At 39.6% G+C, this 21,015-nt stretch overlaps 1 protein-coding gene across 9 annotated transcripts in view; it reads left to right on the forward strand.

The window, feature by feature from the left end:
- The window catches only part of frmpd3 (FERM and PDZ domain containing 3), an 82,064-nt gene that overhangs the window by 37,432 nt on the left and 23,617 nt on the right, over positions 1-21,015 (forward strand). For 6 of the 9 annotated variants that reach the window (XM_088991121.1, XM_088991122.1, XM_088991117.1 and 3 more), the window contains exon 3: positions 19,413-19,525. In XM_088991121.1, the coding sequence (XP_088847247.1) occupies positions 19,417-19,525 (109 nt within the window). In that variant the 5' untranslated portion in view covers positions 19,413-19,416. Of the gene's footprint in view, positions 1-9,096; positions 9,206-19,412; positions 19,526-21,015 lie in introns of all 9 variants that reach the window. The other 3 variants (XM_088991123.1, XM_088991118.1, XM_088991119.1) reach the window with 2 other exon arrangements.

Raw genomic sequence — 21,015 nt, forward strand, 5'->3', positions numbered from 1 at the left:
TGAAAGGCGCTTAGAAATGAAAATTATTACTATTATTATTTTTACATTATGTTGCTCACTTGAGCTATCTAGCTTGCTACCTAGCTAGCTATTAGCTAGCTGGCTGGCTATCTATCTGGTTCTCTGTATATTTGCTATTTATAAGCTATCTGTAGGCTAGCTAGCTAGCTAGCTAATAGATGACTAATAAAATGCTAGCTAGGTAGCCTAAAGATAGCTTATAAATAGCAAATGTACAGCGAACTAGATAGATAGCCAGCTATCTAGCTAATAGCTAGCTAGGTATCCAGAAATAGATAGCGAATAGATAACTAATAGATAGCTAACTAGCTTTCAATGTGTTTGAGTTACTTCCGGGTTGACTTAACGCTGGCGCATGTGGCTGCCGCTGCTCACCCACAGAAAAACGTATCCTGTGACAGTAAAGCGACCATGAGAGTTTTGAAAGGCGCTTAGAAATGAAATGTATTATTATGAATATTTTTACATTATGTTGCTCACTTGAGCTATCTAGCTGGCTACCTAGCTAGCTATTAGCTAGCTGGCTGGATATCCGAATCAGAAAAACTTTATTCGTCCCACAATGCGGAAATTTGCAGTCCACAGCAGCAATTGAAAGGGGATGGGGTGGGGGTTGAAGCTAGCTAGGTAGCCAGAAATAGATAGCGAATAGATAACTAATAGATAGCTAACTAGCTTTCAATGTGTTTGAGTTACTTCCGGGTTGACTTAACGCTGGCGCATGTGGCTGCCGCTGCTCACCCACAGAAAGATGTATCCTGTGACAGTTAAGCGACCTTGAAACCTTTGAAAGGTGTTTACAAATGAAATGTATTCTTATGAATATTTTTACATTATGTTGCTCACTTGAGCTATCTAGCTGGCTACCTAGCTAGCTAATAGCTAGCTGGCTGGCTATCTGTCTAGTTTTCTGTATATTTGCTATTTATAAGCTATCTGTAGGCTAGCTAGCTAGCTAATAGATGACTAATAAAATGCTAGCTAGGTAGCCTACAGATAGCTTATAAATAGCAAATGTACAGCGAACTAGATAGATGGCCAGCTATCTAGCTAATAGCTAGCTATGTATCCAGAAATAGATAGCGAATAGATAACTAATAGATAGCTAACTAGCTTTCAATGTGTTTGAGTTACTTCCGGGTTGACTTAACGCTGGCGCATGTGGCTGCCGCTGCTCACCCACAGAAAAACGTATCCTGTGACAGTAAAGCGACCTTGAGAGTTTTGAAAGGTGTTTACAAATGAAATGTATTCTTATGAATATTTTTACATTATGTTGCTCACTTGAGCTATCTAGCTGGCTACCTAGCTAGCTAATAGCTAGCTGGCTGGCTATCTGTCTAGTTTTCTGTAATTTGCTATTTATAAGCTATCTGTAGGCTAGCTAGCTAGCTAATAGATGACTAATAAAATGCTAGCTAGGTAGCCTAAAGATAGCTTATAAATAGCAAATGTACAGTGAACTAGATAGATAGCAAGCTATCTAGCTAATAGCTAGCTAGGTATCCAGAAATAGATAGCGAATAGATAACTAATAGATAGCTAACTAGCTTTCAATGTGTTTGAGTTACTTCCGGGTTGAGTTAATGCTGGCGCATGTGGCTGCCGCTGCTCACCCACAGAAAAACTGATCCTGTGACTGTAAAGTGACCTTGAAAGTTTTGAAAGGCGCTTAGAAATGAAAATTATTACTATTATTATTTTTACATTATGTTGCTCACTTGAGCTATCTAGCTTGCTACCTAGCTAGCTATTAGCTAGCTGGCTGGCTATCTATCTGGTTCTCTGTATATTTGCTATTTATAAGCTATCTGTAGGCTAGCTAGCTAGCTAATAGATGACTAATAAAATGCTAGCTAGGTAGCCTAAAGATAGCTTATAAATAGCAAATGTACAGTGAACTAGATAGATAGCAAGCTATCTAGCTAATAGCTAGCTAGGTATCCAGAAATAGATAGCGAATAGATAACTAATAGATAGCTAACTAGCTTTCAATGTGTTTGAGTTACTTCCGGGTTGAGTTAATGCTGGCGCATGTGGCTGCCGCTGCTCACCCACAGAAAAACTGATCCTGTGACTGTAAAGTGACCTTGAAAGTTTTGAAAGGCGCTTAGAAATGAAAATTATTACTATTATTATTTTTACATTATGTTGCTCACTTGAGCTATCTAGCTTGCTACCTAGCTAGCTATTAGCTAGCTGGCTGGCTATCTATCTGGTTCTCTGTATATTTGCTATTTATAAGCTATCTGTAGGCTAGCTAGCTAGCTAATAGATGACTAATAAAATGCTAGCTAGGTAGCCTAAAGATAGCTTATAAATAGCAAATGTACAGCGAACTAGATAGATAGCCAGCTATCTAGCTAATAGCTAGCTAGGTATCCAGAAATAGATTGCGAATAGATAACTAATAGATAGCTAACTAGCTTTCAATGTGTTTGAGTTACTTCCGGGTTGAGTTAACGCTGGCGCATGTGGCTGCCGCTGCTCACCCACAGAAAAAACTTCCTCTAAAGTGACCTTGAGAGTTTTGAAAGGCGCTTAGAAATGAAAATTATTACTATTATTTTTACATTATGTTGCTCACTTGAGCTATCTAGCTTGCTACCTAGCTAGCTATTAGCTAGCTGGCTATCTATCTGGTTCTCTGTATATTTGCTATTTATAAGCTATATGTAGGCTAGCTCGCTAGCTATTTATTAGTCATCTATTAGCTAGTTTCTAGCATCTATTAGCTAATATGCGCCAGCGTTCACTCAACCCGGAAGTAAATCAAATACATAGAAAGCTAGCTAGCTAGCTATTAGTTATCTATTAGCACTCTATTTCTGGCTACATTGCTAGCTATTAGCTAGCTAGATGGTTATCTATCTAGTTCGCTGTATATTTGCTATTTATAAGCTATCTGTAGGCTGGCTTGCTAGATATAGATATTAGTTATCTATTAGCTAGCTAAGCCATTAAAATGAGAATAATCCATTCCCAGGGACCCATGAAACATCATTTTCTACTTTCTAATTTTCTAAGCCTTAAAACTACGCAAAATATACCTTATTTTATGTATAATAAATGTGCTATGGTATTATAATTAAAGAAATAAAATTTACTATATAATAAAGTGGTTTTATTGACCTTTGTGATGGTCGTTGATGGCTTGATGGAATGGAGTGGACGCTTTCATCAGCATTAAACACTTGATGAGGACCGTAGCCTTCTTCTTTCACCATCTTGAGGAATGATCCCTTGTAGGTTCTTTCTCTGCCATAATTTTACCTAGTTCCTCATCAATTGTGTTCTGTTTAGCTGTTTAGGAATTAACTCTTTTTTTCTGATGAAAGAAGAGAGTCTAAGATTTCATACGCTGCATTGAATGTTGATGTAGTCCTCAAACTAAAAAAAAAGATTGTGTGGGTACTGGATTTCAAGTGACAATGACAAAAACCCTGGCACTGGAGTGGACACATTTTTTTCACGTTGTTTGGCAGTGAATGAGTTAACATTGCATGAAAACAAAGCGCAAAGAAAAAGGCTTTTGTCGAGAACCGATGCTCATCCTTGAGCCACTCGGGGCCGCAGCTGCTGCAGTGTCCACGCAAAGCACACACAAAAAAAAAAGCCTCGGCAAAGTTGCCATAGCGACACCTGTTCCAAAGAGTACGTCCATTAATAATTCTGCTGCTGTTTTTAACCGTGGAAAAAAAAGATGGTGGATGTTTTATTATGTTAACGGCGCCGTGGATCAACGGCGCTGTGCCTCGCTTCGCATGTACAGTGATACCTCAGGTTACTAACGCTTTAGCTAACGAACTTTTCGCTTTACGAATGTGAAATTTGCGAGAATATAATCTTGGCATCCAAACTATTTTTCGGGAAACACACGGAGCGCCACAATGAGTGATGTGTCCTAACAATGAGCTAAGAATGGCAGCCAGCTTTTTTTTCCCCCCTATCTTCCCCGCCCCCAGTCGCACGTGATTGGTCAAGATCCGTGGTAGAGGAAGGGTTACAGAAACACACGCCCACACACACACACACACACACGAAAGGGAGACGACAGAGCTTGAAACAAAAAAAAAAGTGAAAAGAACAAAAAATAAAAGTGAATGGATAGAAAACACGGTAAAATTTGGACTCGTTTCAACTTTATTGATAGTTCAAAGGCAGAGTGTAGACTGGAAGGTTAAAATATCCCATCAACCAAGCTCCATAAATAACCCGCACAAGCCATCTGTACAAGTTGAAGAGAACATACAAGCAAGGGAAACAGCTATTAATGACGTTTCTAGTGTGTCTGCCTGCACCTGTTGCAATATCACAACTTCTAAGATGTACAACCCAGAGCAAAAAGCTATCCATTCCGTCAAGCCATCAACGACCATCACAAAGGTAAATAACAACATTACAAATATATACAATACCATAATACTTTTTGCTATTCTAAAATAATTTTATGATACATAAAATAGGGTATATTGTGTGTAGTTTTAAAGGACAACCGACATAATTTTTTTTTCCTAACATCAGAAAAACGTTTTATAGCTACTAAAATACCCAAAACACGCAGGCTGATATTTTTGGTCAAATGCAAAACACCAATAAAAAATGAGTTAAAGTGTCCCAAAACTACTTCAAAATGACCCCGGAAATTGCGAGTATCAGAAGGTCCCGCCCCCTTGTTCGTGATGTCACGCCAGGACGTCTTCGCCTTGCTCTAGAATAAAAAAAATGGCTTCAGATTCAGAGAAGATGCTTTCTTGTTACTCATCCAGTTATAAATATGATTCAAATAGTTCTGAAGAGGAAAGCATAAATGTTTGCAATCGATTAAAGAAGTCCTAGCATATCAATTCGAGCCGTCTGGACTCTAATATAACGGCGCCAATATGGCGCCCAAGCTCTGTTGGAAATGGGCTGATTGGTCTGCGGGGAATTTGTGTCAACTAGAATCAAATAGTAGTCTTGGCGCAACACACAACGATTTACTTCTAATTTTGCCATAAACATGGCTCAACACGAAGTTTTCAGACCAAACAAAGTACCCAAAATGCATTGTGTGTCGCTTTCTCGGTCAGGGGCGTTCCCTCCGTGACGTCACGTCAGGCATCGTCATCAACTCGAAAACAAGACTTCCTGAATATTCAGCATGAGTCTTAAAATGTAAAATATCGCTATATGCGGTGGAATCCTTGTAAAATACGCTCAGTAGAAATCATTTAAAGTGATTTTACAAATTATGGACTCAACTTGTCCGGAGGCGTCGGTTGTCCTTTAAGACTTATTTTGTTGAAAATTATGTTTTATGGCGAACTGGGAACGGATTATTCTCATGTGAATGATTTCCTATGGGAACTTCATGTTTGGAATACACACTTTTCGCCTTACACACACTTTCTGGGAACCAATTAGATTCGTAAGCCAAGGTATCACTGTATATAAACATTGCGCGCAAAGCAACATGGTGCTCAGCTACACTTGGAACACATGTTGTTCCTGTTCACCTTCAACGACTTTTTGGATTAATTATTCTGTTCCTCTTTGTCCGACACTCTTTGTTTTTTGCGGCGCAGACAAACACACACATCTGCCTGCCTGCCTGACCGCGAGTGTGCGTCTGTCTGTGAGACACAAATGCTTTTTGGAGCATGAAATAAGCTCGCCTTGGAAGAGGTGATGGGGAGAGTGGCTGACATCCCCTGCTTGTTCTTAATTAAGTACATGCGGCTCTCGTCTTTTAAATTGTAAATGTCACCTCTGGGCGCCAAACGACGGTTGCGGGCTCGACTTTTGGTTCTGGCATGAGGTGGTCAAGACAACTTTTGGGAGCTTTAATGCAGTACTCTGCTGCTATCTTAATCAGCATTTGAGAGGGGAAGGTCACGGTGTCAGGCAATTGACTGTGAAAAATGCAGAGCACTTTGGTGGAATGAGAAGAATGGGAAATCTGCGCCTTTCCTTTTAAAGGACAATCGACACCTCCGGACAAGTTGTGTCCATAATTTGTAAAATCACTTCAAATGACTTCTACTGAGCGCATTTTACAAAGATTCCACCGCATATAGCTATATTTTACGTTTTAAGACTCATGCTGAATATTCAGGAAGTCTTGTTTTTGAGTTGGTGACGAGTCCGTACGTGACGTCACTAAAGGACGGCCCTTTACCGTAAAAAAAGACGCATTGTAGCGGTCCTTCCATCACGTCAATGTATTTTGCTGTACTTGTTTGGTCTGGGGACCTCGTGTTGCACCCAAACGCCGCCAGAAGAGGGCGTCCAAGCGCCATATAAGGAATTTAGCAGCCTGTGTAAACGGAGGTGGCCACAGGATGTCGCCATTTTGTGCCTCTTTTTTTGGGTGAGAGATTTTCCCCCAATGTTGCCTCAAAATGGCACAAATAAATTATTTAATCAATTACAAACATGTATGCTTTCCTCTTCAGAACTATTTGAATCATATTCATAACTGGATGAGGAACAAGAAAGCATATTCTCCGAATCTGAAGCCATTGTTTTGATTCTCAAGCAATGCAAGATGTCTTGGCAAGACGTCACAAATTGGGGGCGGGACTTTCTGAAAATGCCCAATTTGCAGCTCAATTTTTGGCAAATTTTGGACACTTTAAGTCATTTTTATTGGTGTTTTGCATTTGAATAAAAATATCATACTGCGTGTTTTGGGTATTTTAGATGTTTTAAAACGTTTTTCTGGTGTCAGTTAAAAAACAAAAAAGTGACGTTGGTTGCCCTTTAAAGGACAATCGACACCTCCGGACACATAGCTATATTTTACCTTTTAAGACTGGCGCTGAATATTCAGGAAGTCTTGTTTTCGAGTCAGACGACAGAGAGAGAAAGTGAGAAAATGGATCGAAAACACTGTGAAATTTGGACTCGTGGAATTATTGATAGTTCAAAAGCAGAGTGTAGACTGCAAGGTTAAAATATCCCATCAATCAGGCTCCACAAATAACCCGCACAAGCCATCTGTACACTTGATGCAAAAAGCTATCAACCCAGGTCAACAGAACACAATTGATGAGGAACTAGGTAAAATTATCACAGAGAAAGCACGGCAACTTCACTCAGATATCGTCAAGAGCCAACCTGGAAGTTCATCATCCCTTTGCCACGGATGGTTCGAGAACTTTAAGTGTCGTACAGGGATTCATAGTGTCATTCGTCATGGTGAGGCAGCTAGTTCTGACGATAAAGCTATCTAGCTGGCTCCCTTGCTACATATCTATTTGATATCTATTTGCTAACTAGCTATCTAGCTGGCTGGCTAGCTATCTACCTGGCTATCTATTAGTTATCTATTAGCGAGCTAGCTCGCCTTCTATCTATTTAAATTACTTCCAGGTTGAGTGAACGCTGGCGCATGTGGCTGCCGCTGCTCCACCAAAGAAAAACTGATCCTGTGACTGTAAAGTGACCTTGAGAGTTTTGAAAGGCGCTTAGAAATGAAATATTGTCTGGTTGTATTTTCTTATCAAGAAGCGGGTGCACTGCCTGTGCTACATTTGGGTCTACTCTCGGCACACATGCAGCAACATCAGCTGAGCATGACAGTTGATTACACATCTGAATGGAGAAGCTACTTGGTATTCTCCACGCAGTCACGAAAGCATCCCAGAGAGTACATAAATTTGTGGTTGCAGAGGAAGATAAGCAAAGGGGAAAAAAAGTGTAAATGCTTCTCTAGCTGCTCATTAGCTTGCACGCTTGCTTTCTGCTGAAGTATATTGATGCTAACGTTAGCATCCAGATCGCCTAGATGAAGTTGACAGTTTAACTTGCTGTGTCTGTTGACCCCAGGTTGTTTGTGCTTCAATTGTGTATTGAGTCACAAGTGTTGACTAAGCATATAACAGCATAAGACTTTAAATATGATAATTTATTCTGTCCATTCTGTCTAATCTCTATCACTTTTTTTATTGTTTTATGATTTGATATGTCCAGAGATTCACCTGCCGGAATGTGGAAAGATTTGGACGCAGAAGACCATTTTACTGATTGTCATTGGTGAGATGCAATGGAAGGGTTGTGTGGGCAGCGGCGTAGAGTCGAGGGGCTAGTGCCGCTAGGGGGTGTTTGGGAGAGCAGTGTTGCGTGGAGAATGAGTTTCACTGTCTGGCGTTGGACTGTCAGGAGAGAAGCTGCTTCACTGGAGGGTGACAGCAGAGAAGACAGAGTCACTCTGCTGCTGTCATGGACACTCTGCCTCTCTTCTGGGCTTTAGTGCAGCTGTTTGACACCTTTTGGCTAGTTTTGTGTCATTTACCACGATGAAGCATTGGATTTGCGGGGTTCTGATTTTTTTAGATATGTTTGGAAGGTGGGGTAGGTAAACAGAAAGTAAAAAAAAAAAACATTTTGCAGGACCTGATGGATCAGTATGAATTGGAAATATAGACAGGGTGGCCCCCCAAAAAACAGGCCTCAACTCTAATTAGGCCCTGTTTCTTTGTACAGTGATACCATGGCTTACAAAATTAATTGGTTCCCAGACAGAGTGTGTAAGGCGAAAAGTGTGTATCCCAAAAAAATATTCTCCATAGGAAACCATTAAAATTAGAATAATCCGTTCCCAGGTCACCATAAAAGATAATTTTTAACTAAATAAGCCTTAAAAGTACACGCAATATACCTTAATTTATGTATAATAAATGTGCTATGGTATTATAATTAAATAAATAAACTGTACTACAGTAAAGTCTCATTATATCGATATTCAAGGGAGTCCGAAAAAATATCGATATAACCGGGACTATCGATATATCCGATCCTGTTTGCATGTAATTTTCTCCGCGCGTGCATAGAAATAGTATCGATATAACCGGGACTATCGATATATCCGATATCGATATAACGAGACTTTACTGTATATAATAACGTAATTTTATTTACCTCTGTGATGGTCTTTGATGGCTTGATGGACCATAGTGGCCGGTTTAATCAGCATTAAACATTTGATGAGGAACCTAACCTTCTTCTTTCACCATCTTGAGGAATGATCCCTTGTAGGTGCTTTCTCTGTGATAATTGTATCTAGTTCCTCATCAATTGTGTTCTGTTTAGCTAGGTCCGGAGCTACCAGCAAAATTTTTGTTCGCTGACGAAACGTCCGACCCCTTTAAAGAAGTACAGATGACGTCTGAAGAAACCTTTTCATCGATGGACCACTCCTGTACGACTGAGAGCTTACACAGACATATCCTCTCCAAAATTTCAAATACAGTAAAGTCTCGTTATATCGATATTCAAGGGAGTCCGAAAAATATCGATATAACCGGGACTATCGATATATCCGACCCTGTTTGCATGTAATTTTCTCCGTGCGTGCATAGAAATAGTATCGATATAACCGGGACTATCGATATATCCGATATCGATATAACGAGACTTTACTGTATTCGCAAAGAGAAAAGGAGGTGAAAAAAAGTATATTCTGAATATGTTCATCCATAGCAAACTAAAACCTGCAGTCAGTGCTTAATTTCCCAGTATGACACAGCCGCTATGGGGCTTCAAGAGGACAAATGTTTGAAAGGCTTTGTCTTCATCCCAAAAAATGGCTCATTTTACTGTGGAGCTCATCGCATATCCTCTTCCATCATGTTCAAATGATTTTTTTTTTAGCAGATTTGCGGATTTTCCTCATGATGCAAAAACATTGGCAACCTTTCGTTATTGCCCACGAGGACGTCTCTGGAAATGGATGGAGCGAATTGATATGCAAGACGAGGCTTCATCCGTTTGTCTGATGGCGACAGACACAGCCACAATATTTTATTTGTCAGTAGCAGAGAGCGGAGAATAATTACCGTTGAGGTTATTGACAACTATTTGTTATTATTACTGCATTTTATGTGCTTCAATTTGTGATGCACAGTGTAGCGACTAATCGTTAGCACATATCCCTTATCATTTTTGGTTCGCTCTTCCAAAGCCTCGCAATTATGCGATGAAACGTCATCCAAGCTGTAACCTTTACTGTACAGTAATACCTCGGTGTCAGATCATATATATATACATATATATATATACATATATATATATATATATATATATATATATATATATATATACATACATATATATACATACATATATATATATATATATATATATATATATATATATATATATATATATATATACATATATATATATATATATATATATATATATATATACATATATATATATATATATATACATATATATATATATATATACATATATATATATATATATATATATATATATATATATATATATATATACATATATATACATATATATATATACATATACATATATACACATATATATATATATATATATATATATATACATATACACATACATATACACATACATATACATATATATATATATATATATAAATACAGTAAAGTCTCGTTATATCGATATCGGATATATCGATAGTCCCGGTTATATCGATACTATTTCTATGCACGCACGGAGAAAATTACATGCAAACAGGGTCGGATATATCGATAGTCCCGGTTATATCGATATTTTTTCGGACTCCTTTGAATATCGATATAACGAGACTTTACTGTGTGTATATATATATATCGATATATACTGTGTATGTATATATATATATATATATATATATATATATATATATATATATATATATATATATATATATATATATATATATATATATATATATAGTTAACTTTTTGAAGCTCACTTACCAGATTTGTTTGGTGTAGCCTTAATAATAACGATGGATTGATTGATGAATTTTATGCCATAAAGACTCCAAACGATGAGTAAGATAACGCAGTATGCAGATGGCCCTTACAGAAACCGTCTGTTTTCGACACACATGCCTGACATTCCCTCCAGGTATCAACAGTAGTAAATTTTCTTCACAATAGGACAATTGCGGCTTTCTGTTATTTGTATTCATAATAGCAACAATGTGCCTCAAGTGAGAGTCTGCTCACTTTTCGTAAATGTACCAGATGCTATTGGTGCTTACCCTCCACTTAATGATGCCATTTTATCCACAGTAAGCTACAACGATCAACGTTTGACATTTTGTCGTTTTCACTCGCATTATAGCACCCACAGAATGTTGAGTTTTAGGACGACATAAACATGTCTTTGCTATTTATTAGCTATGTATTATCAGTCTAGCTGGCTAGTTGGCTATCTGGCTAGCTGCATAGCTAGCTAGCTATTAGTTATCTAGCTAGCTATCTAATGGCTATGTAGTAGCTATCTATTAGCTGTCTAGCTGGTTGATTAGCTATCTAGCTGGCTGTTAGCTCTCGGGGGGCGAGCTATCTAGCGAGTATCTGTTAGCTATCTATTAGCTAGCTAGGTTTCTATCTATTTGAGTTACTTCTGGTTTGAGTGAATGCTGGCGCGTGTGGCTGCCGCTGCTCACCCACAGAAAAAAACGTATCCGGTGACTGTAAAGTGACCTTGAGAGTTTTGAAAGGCGCTTATAAATGAAATGTATGATTATTATTATTAATTATTATTATACTATTATTTTCTCGGTTCTTCATGTATGTGTGTCTTTTCGTTCGAATATAAATGTTCAACTGCAGTCATGTGAACATAGTAAAATATGTTTTAACAGGGGCTTCCATCGAAAGACTCATTTATGTCTTTAAAGCACCGTTTAAGTCAGTGCTTTTAAAGTTGGAGCCTGTTAATATTTCTATTCGGGTAACTCGCACTGTAAAACAGCTATTGCTAACTTTGGCTAAGGGTTAATGCAACTAATTAGCAGTTTGCACCCAAATTCAGGCAGTATGGTGGTCTACTGCTGTGATTCCTCACCACTGTGCCATGGGAGGTTATTAGCCTTGAAATGAATGTGAATAGTTGTTTGGAGGGCTATATATAAAGACTAATACAGTGATACATCGGCTTACGAACGCTTTAGCTAACAAACTTTTCGCCTTACGAACGTTAAATTTGCGAGAATATAATCTTGGCATACGAACTACTTTTTGGATAACACACGGAGCGCCGCAATGGCTGGCGGAGTAGTATTCGGCGGAAGAACACCAAACCACATGGCCGAACAGCGCCACTGTGTTTTCCACACATCCTTTCTTTGAGTGCAGAGGTGGATTGTTATCGAGAGGAGTACTTTTGATATTATGAGACCGAACCCACCACAGGCCAGTGTTAAGCCGAAGAGGACACAATTGAAAATTACAGTCGAGCAGAAGAAGGAGATCATTGAAAAACACGGACGAGGTGTGCGTTTGTGTGACTTAGCGCCCCAGTACCAGTATGCTAAGTCGACCATTGCTACGTGTGGCTAAGGGTGTTTCTGTGTTGTCTAAGCAACGGTCTCAGGCAATAGAAGAGGTTGATAAACGTCTGTTGATTTGGATTAACGAATAGCAGCTAGCAGGGGACAGCGTGAGTGAGGGTATTATCGCCGAGAAAGCACGGCAACTTCACTCGGATATCATCAAGTGGCAACTACATCAACGACCATCACAAAGGTCAATAAAACGACTTTATTATACAGTACAGTTTATTTAATTACAATACAATAGCACATTTATTATACGTAAAATAAGGTATATTTTGTGTAGTTGTAAGGCTTATTTAGTAGAAAATTATATTTTATGGGGACCTAGAAACGGAGTATTCTTATTTTTAATGGTTTCCTATGGGGAAATTATGTTTGGAAGACACACTTTTCGTATTACACACACTTTCTGGGACCTGGATTAATTTGTTGTGAAGTGGAGTGTTTTCATAAGGACCTGACCAGTATGGATTTGTTTCCTTTTTTTGCTGGTTGGGACTTTTATTTGGTAGAATAAAATTCAGATAATTGATGAATCTATTGTAATCTAATTTCCATACATTTGGAGAACAACTAAACATCTTTAAAACTCATTCACTGCTAGACGATATGCAAAAAAAGGTGTCCACTCCAGTGCCAGGGTTTTTGTCATTGTCACTCAAATTCCAGGATGCACAGAATATTGAGTTTTAGGACTACATAAACATTCAATACAGAGCTAGAAACCTTACACTCTCTTCTTTTATCAGGAAAAAGAAAGAATAAGAGTTAATAACTAAATGATATGGGTCTGGAGTGATATGAAACGTCGCTGTCGCCTTTAGCATTTTAGCTACACTAAGTTAGCATCGTTTCGCTTTTTTTTTATATGGCGCTATCACACGAGTGACAACTTGATCAAGTGACCAACAAATAATATTTCTGGCTGCTCCGCTAGCTAATTGTCAGCTAGCACGCAGTTAGCATTAGCATCCGTTTGCTTTTCAGCATCTGTTTGCTTGCAAGTCACCGTTGGAACTCAATCAATCCCAGTTGGGCTTGGCTCCTTTTCATCCGACGCCCTGATGAGAGCAATCAAAATACAAAATGGATGGAAGACGAAGTGCGGTGGATGTTATTTTTCACCAAAATCTTCACCATGCAAACGCATAAAATACAAAGTGTCAAAATGATTAACGGACTCGCAAACGGAGTGACTGATGACTGCAGCCTCCAGCATCACCTTGTCACGGTCACCACTGATCACATATTCTACACGGCTGCTATTTGTTGTTGTTGTTGTTGTTGTGAAATCCCTCCCTCAAGCTAAGCTAGTGATGATAAAACTGTCAGACCTGCAAGAAATGTAAGTGAAGGTCATGTATTATAGAGAGCATTTGTGACCTGGTGCACATTTGAGGCCAGAGTGCCCCTGAACTCAACGCCCAAAGGATGGACGCCGAAACGTAGCCACATCTGCTACGCGGGAATCACAAAATCAGCTGGCGAGCTCTCCACCACATCACTATTCTCATCCACCCACAACGAGCTACACCGACCGAGACCTGTCGTCATAGCAACGGGCAGACTTGCCGATGCCCTTGGGAATTAATTTCTTGACAGAGTTCTTCAGTGTCCTCCCTTTTGGCATTTACACGATGCTACTATTGACAGGTAGATATGTTTGCCACAGTCCCCCTCCCAGTTCCCCTGGCAACCTTCACAGCGCTCGCACTTCTTCCCAAAAGTCAGACAGGAATTTTAATGTACGTAAGATGTTTATAAAAGCCGCACAGGAATATATTTTAATTTCTAGAAGATGAAAAGGTTTCTTCAGTTGTCATCTGGACTTCTTTGAAGGTGTCGGACGTTTCGCTCCTCATTCGAGAAGCTTCGTCAGCAAAGTAAAATTTTGCTGGTAGTTCGTTGACGAAGCTTCTCGGATGAGGAGCGAAACGTCCGACACCTTAAAGAAGTATGGATGACGGCTGAAGAAACCTTTTCATCGATGGACCACTCCGTACGACTGAGTGCGTACACAGACCTTTTCATTTCTGCTTCAGTAAAAAACAATCCCCAGCATGCAATTTTGGTAAAAATTAGGTTTAGGTGGTACAACTGCAGCTTGACAGACATCACTTGCTAGCTATTGCTATTTATTCACTCTGGCTGGCTAGCTAGCTATCTGGCTGGCTGGCTAGCTATCACGCTAGCTATCTATTGAAACTCTAGCTGGCTGGCTATCTAGCTAGCTATCGACTGGCTAGCTAGCTTTCTATCTATTTGAGTTACTTCCGGGTTGAGTGAACGCTGGTGCGTGTGGTTGCCGCTGCTCACTCACAGAAAAAAAAACTTATCCTGTGACTGTAAAGTGACCTTGAGAGTTTTGAAAGGCACTTAGAAATGAAATATTATTATTATTATATAAGTATTTTAATTCTATAAGTATTTTAAGTAATTATATAAGTATTTTTTATGACATGGCGGCATAAAAAAAATTCTGGATCCACAACATATAAAAAGATATATGGAAAAAGTTTGAAAATACGCCATTCATTGCGGGTGCAACTTATACACCGGAAACTACGATACTCACAGCATGGGGTTATACTGATGTAAATGCTGTAAAGAGTTGGACCTAGTATAGCACCATGAGGGACACCTTTGAGAGGTGATAACCTACCTGAGAGAAGAAAAATCAACCACTCTCACTGACTGCCCAGAGCAGTGACTGTAAAACTAAAAGACACCGTTCTCAAAGTGACGTAGGCCTCGCGTTGGGGGAATTAGACTCCCCCGGTTCCTCGGATTTGAGTCAAGAGTCTAGCAGTGACTCTAAAACTAAAAGACATACAGTAAAGTCTCGTTATATCGATATTCAAGGGAGTCCGAAAAAATATCGATATAACCGGGACTATCGATATATCCGACCCTGTTTGCATGTAATTTTCTCCGTGCGTGCATAGAAATAGTTTCGATATAACCGGGACTATCGATATATCCGATATCGATATAACGAGACTTTACTGTAGTTCTAAGAGTGACCTAGGCCTAGCGTTGGGGGAAATAGACTCCCCTGGTTCCTCGGATTTGACTCAAGAGTCTAGCAATGACTGTAAAACTAAAAGACACAGTTTTCAGAGTGACCTAGGCCTAGCTGTGGGGGAAATAGACTCCCCCGGTTCCTCAGATTTGAGTCAAGAGTCTAGCAGTGTCTGTAAAACTTGAAGACACCGTTCTCAGAGTGACCTAGCCCAAGCATTGGGGGAAATAGTCTCCCTGGTTCCTCAGATTTGACTCAAGAGTCTAGCAATGACTGTAAAACTAAAAGACATAGTTCTAAGAGTGACCTAGGCCTAGCGTTGGGGGAAATAGACTCCCCCGGTTCCTCGGATTTGACTCAAGAGTCTAGCAATGACTGTAAAACTAAAAGACACAGTTTTCAGAGTGACCTAGGCCTAGCTGTGGGGGAAATAGACTCCCTGGTTCCTCAGATTTGAGTCAAGAGTCTAGCAGTGTCTGTAAAACTTGAAGACACCGTTCTCAGAGTGACCTAGCCCAAGCATTGGGGGAAATAGACTCCCCCGGTTCCTCGGATTTGAGTCAAGAGTCTAGCAGTGACTCTAAAACTAAAAGACATACAGTAAAGTCTCGTTATATCGATATTCAAGGGAGTCCGAAAAAATATCGATATAACCGGGACTATCGATATATCCGACCCTGTTTGCATGTAATTTTCTCCGTGCGTGCATAGAAATAGTTTCGATATAACCGGGACTATCGATATATCCGATATCGATATAACGAGACTTTAATGTAGTTCTAAGAGTGACCTAGGCCTAGCGTTGGGGGAAATAGACTCCCCCGGTTCCTCGGATTTGACTCAAGAGTCTAGCAATGACTGTAAAACTAAAAGACACAGTTTTCAGAGTGACCTAGGCCTAGCTGTGGGGGAAATAGACTCCCTGGTTCCTCAGATTTGAGTCAAGAGTCTAGCAGTGTCTGTAAAACTTGAAGACACCGTTCTCAGAGTGACCTAGCCCAAGCATTGGGGGAAATAGACTCCCCCGGTTCCTCGGATTTGAGTCAAGAGTCTAGCAATGACTGTAAAACTAAAAGACACAGTTTTCAGAGTGACCTAGGCCTAGCTGTGGGGGAAATAGACTCCCTGGTTCCTCGGATTTGTGTCAAGAGTCTACTGACTTTCACAGTGAAACGCAGTTATCACACCAACCTGATGAGTGAGTGATTCTTGGCGGCTCTTTGAAGATCTGCCAGATGGGTACCTTCCAGAACCTGGAGAGGGGGAACAGATGGCAATTAAAAGTCATTAGAGGGTCAGAAATAAAAGGGCAAAGGAATGTCGGTCGACTTGCACTACCAAGTACTTATAATAGACAGTGGATAATAGATGGGTGGGCGGTAATCATTGTCAAGCAAAATTAGCGTTTTCTGCAATAGTACCGGCTGGGACGGCAAGGTTCGTCACTGCTGTTCTCTTCAGATACCGACAGATGAATACAGTAAAGTCTGGTTATATCGATATCGGATATATCGATAGTCCCGGTTATATCGATACTATTTCTATGCACGTACGGAGAAAATTACATGCAAACAGGGTCGGATATATCGATAGTCCCGGTTATATCGATATTTTTTCGGACTCCCTTGAATATCAATATAACGAGACTTTACTGTAGTTTATTATCTAATTACACTCCAAATCCCACAACGGCTAATAGATTTTTCATCATGTACGTGGGATTAAAAAAAAAAAAAAAAAGAGTACGTTTATCAAAAGATAAATGGTCTCTCATGAGACGCAAGGTAGAGATTAGTTATGCGCCAGTGGAATTGTAGATGAGCTGTGTCCCTTGTAAGCCACTGTTAGCACAAACCACAAGCGACAGGAATTTGTAATCAATAAACTACTGACCGAAGGATTCAGCTTCCAGTTACTGGACAGTTTGTTGTCCACCGTGTAAAAGGGTTTGATCTTGCATCCATTCATAATGCCTTTGAGGCATCTCGACACGGTCTGTCTCTTCTTGTCGTTTTAAAGCATGAATGTCATAGCCAGTTTTATCTGGAAACAGGTCAGATGCTAAAACGCTTACACATTTGCGTCACTTTGTGACATTTTCCTGCCGGGGACAATTCGATTCCACACATGCAGAGTCCAACTGTAATCATGCTCTTAGTTCCTCCCACGCAGGCATCTGTAAAAAGGGAAGCGGGTGGTTCACAACTGCGGTAGAAATATTGGTTGATTCTGTACTAAATACGATATTTGCATTCTCTCATCTCGTGTACTTGATGAGAGATGTTTTTAAAACCGCTTTCGTGCGTCAGATTTGTTTGAGTAGAAAATCTGTACATTTTCACATGATCCACAAAACCGACACCGTTTTTTTGTTTTCCAACTGACATCGGGAAAACGTTTTATAGCACAGGTGTCAAAGTCAAGGCCCGCGGGCCGAATCCGGCCCACCACATCATTTTTTCGGCCCGCGAAAGCAAATCAAACTTGTTAAATTCCATGATGATTGCTAAAATCTGAGCCAAAGTTTCATATTTTTGGATGTCAACCACAATAAAAGTCATTATTCTTGACTTCAGATTTGAAAACGATTTATTCATTAATTTGCTGTGTGCTCCATATGTAATATTTGAAGGGATTTAAACATTCTAATGGGTTCCCCAAATTCATAACGGCCCTCGAGAAGAAACCATAACTACAATGTGGCCCGCGGCAAAAAATGACTTTGACACCCCTGTTTTATAGCATCTAAAATAGCCAAAACACGCAGGCGGATATTTTGAGTCAAATGCAAAACAAAATAAATACGACTTAAAGTGTCCCAAAACTGCCACAAAATGAGCTCAGAACTGGGTTGATTCAGAAAGTCCCGCCCCCTTGTTTGTGACGTCACTATTGGTCACAAACTGCTTCGCTCCGGACGAAAAAAAGTACCCAAAATGCATTGTGTGTCGCTTTCTCGGTCAGGGGCGTTCCCTCCGTGACGTCCGTGAGTCTTAAAACGTAAAATATAGCTATATGCGGTGGAATCTTTGCAAAATGTGATGTATTATTTTTATTATTATGATGATGATTATGTTGATTAGTATTAGTATTAGTATTACTATATTAGCTATGTAGCTAGCTTCAGGGAGACAGTAAATTAGAGCAACGTTAAAATTTTTTGTTGAAGCGCTATATCTATTTGCTATCTAGCTGGCTATATAACTATATATTAGCTCTCTATTAGCTAGCTAGCTTGCTTTCTATCTATTTGAGTTACTTCCGGGTTGAGTGAACGTTGGCGCGTGTGGCTGCCGCTGCTCACCCACAGAAAAACTGATCCTTTGACTGTAAAGTGACCTTGAGTTTTGAAAGGCGCTTAAAAATGAAATGTATTATTATTTTTATTGTTTTTGTTGTTATTTTTGTCATCGTCGTCATTATTATTATTATTTTTTTTTATTGTTATTGTTATTAAAATGCCCTCAGTAGAAGTCATTTTACAAATTATGGACACAACTTGTCCGGAGGTGTCTGTTGTCCTTTAAGCGTTCATGCACAGTTTCATTTAGAGCACAGGTGTCAAAGTCAAGGCCCGCGGGCCAAATCCGGCCCGCCACATCATTTTTTTCGGCCCGCGAAAGCTAATCAAACTTGTTAAATTCCATGATGATTGCTAAAATCTGAGCCAAAATTTCATATTTTTGGATGTCAACCACAATAAAAGTCATTATTCTTGACTTCAGATTTGAAAACGATTTATTCATTAATTTGCTGTGTGCTCCATATGTAATATTTGAAGGGATTTAAACATTCTAATGTGTTCCCCAAATTCAGAACGGCCCTCGAGAGGAAACCATACCTACAATGTGGCCCGTGGCAAAAAAATGACTTTGACACCCCTGTACTAGAGAGACACTGTCATGCCTCATGTTCACTGTTACAGTTTTTTTACAACCTAGATTTATTCGTCACTTTAAGTCATTGGCGCCATTTCAAGGAACAAAAACAAACATCCTCGACTGTGTTCGAGATGACATGTCATTTTTCATCTTTATATGCCTACAGGTGAATGACTTTGAAAAGGACTGTGGCCTTTTCAGTGGAAACCTGTCCCATGCTGCTCCCTCCTCTCAGGGGATGGCCGAGGTCCAGGATGGACACACATTCACCTGTGACAGGTGTTCACTCGTGTTTTTTGTATTATTCTTTCCCGGACGGATATGTCCTCAATGTTGATTTTTTTTTTTTTTTGAAGGCCTAGTAGCAATCAATAGATTAAAACTAACAAAAACAATCTTAACAAGAACTTCCGTTTTATCGAGGAAAAGGTTTCGTCAGCAGGCATCTGTAGTTCTTTGAAGGTGTCGGACATTTTGCTACTCATCCGAAGACCTTCGTCAGCGAACTAAAGTTGTGCTCTGATAGGTCACTGCGCTAAGGTATAACTATAGAAGTACAGTGATACCTCGGTTTACGAACCCCTTGGCTTATGAACTTTTCGGTTTTACGAGCGTTAAATTTTTGAACATTTTACCTTGGCATACAAACTATTTTTCGGGATACACACGGAGCGCCACAATGAGTGATGTGTCGTTCGCAAACGAGCTCGTTCTCCGAACAAGAATATGGCAGCCAGATTGTTTTGGTCCTCTATTCCCTGCCCCCATTTGTCGGTTAAAGCCACGTGATTGGTCAAGAACGCAACAGTGAGGGGAGGTGGTTTAAACGTTAAAGACACAGGCAGATGACAGAGAGAGTGACAAAATGGATAGAAAACAGTGCAATTTGGACTTGTTTCAACTTTGATAGTTCAAAGCCAGAGTGTAGACTGCAAGGTTAAAATTCCCATCAATCAGGCTCCATAAATAACCTGCACAAGCCATCTGTACACTAACAAAAAGCTATCAACCCAGCTAAACAGAACACAATTGATGAGGAACTAGGTAAGATTATCACAGAGAAAGCACCAACAAGATCATTTCTCAAGATGGTGAAAGAAGAAGGCTACGTTCCTCATCAAGTGTTTAATGCTGATGAAACCGGCCACTCCATTTCATCAAGCCATCAATGACCATCAAAGGGTAAATAAAACAACTTTAATACTTTTATAAAGTACAGTTTATTTCTTTAATTATAATACCATAGTACATTTATTAAAAAATAATGTATATTTTGTGTAGTTTTAAGGCTTAGAAAATTAGAAAGTAGAAAATTATGTTTTATGGGGACCTGAGAATGGATTATTCTCATCTTAATGGTTTCCTATGGGAAATTATTTTTTGGGATACACACGTTTCGCCTTACACACTCTATTCTGGGAACCAATTAAGTTTGTAAGCCGAGGTATCACTGTAATCAGATTGGCTTCAGGGAGTGATCCACTGCTCCCCCAACCTCAGAACAGGGACCTATCAGAGCAGCGGTCTGGCACGGCTATATGTGTCCATTAGGGATATAGGTCCAGAGTTACCAGCACAACTTTAGTTCACTGACGAAGCGTCCGACACCTTCAAAGAAGTACAGATGATGGCTGAAGAAACCTTTTCTTCGATGGACCACTCCTGTACCACTGAGAAATTAATGTGAGAGAGATGCAGTACTAGCATACGGTTGTGGTACACATGGTGAGGGTTTCTTTCCTGGCCAGTACCCTCAGATCAAGCTATCC

Source organism: Hippocampus bargibanti, linkage group LG02 (assembly GCF_051943395.1).
Source record: "Hippocampus bargibanti isolate YZ-2025 linkage group LG02, ASM5194339v1, whole genome shotgun sequence".
Lineage (NCBI taxonomy): Eukaryota > Metazoa > Chordata > Actinopteri > Syngnathiformes > Syngnathidae > Hippocampus > Hippocampus bargibanti.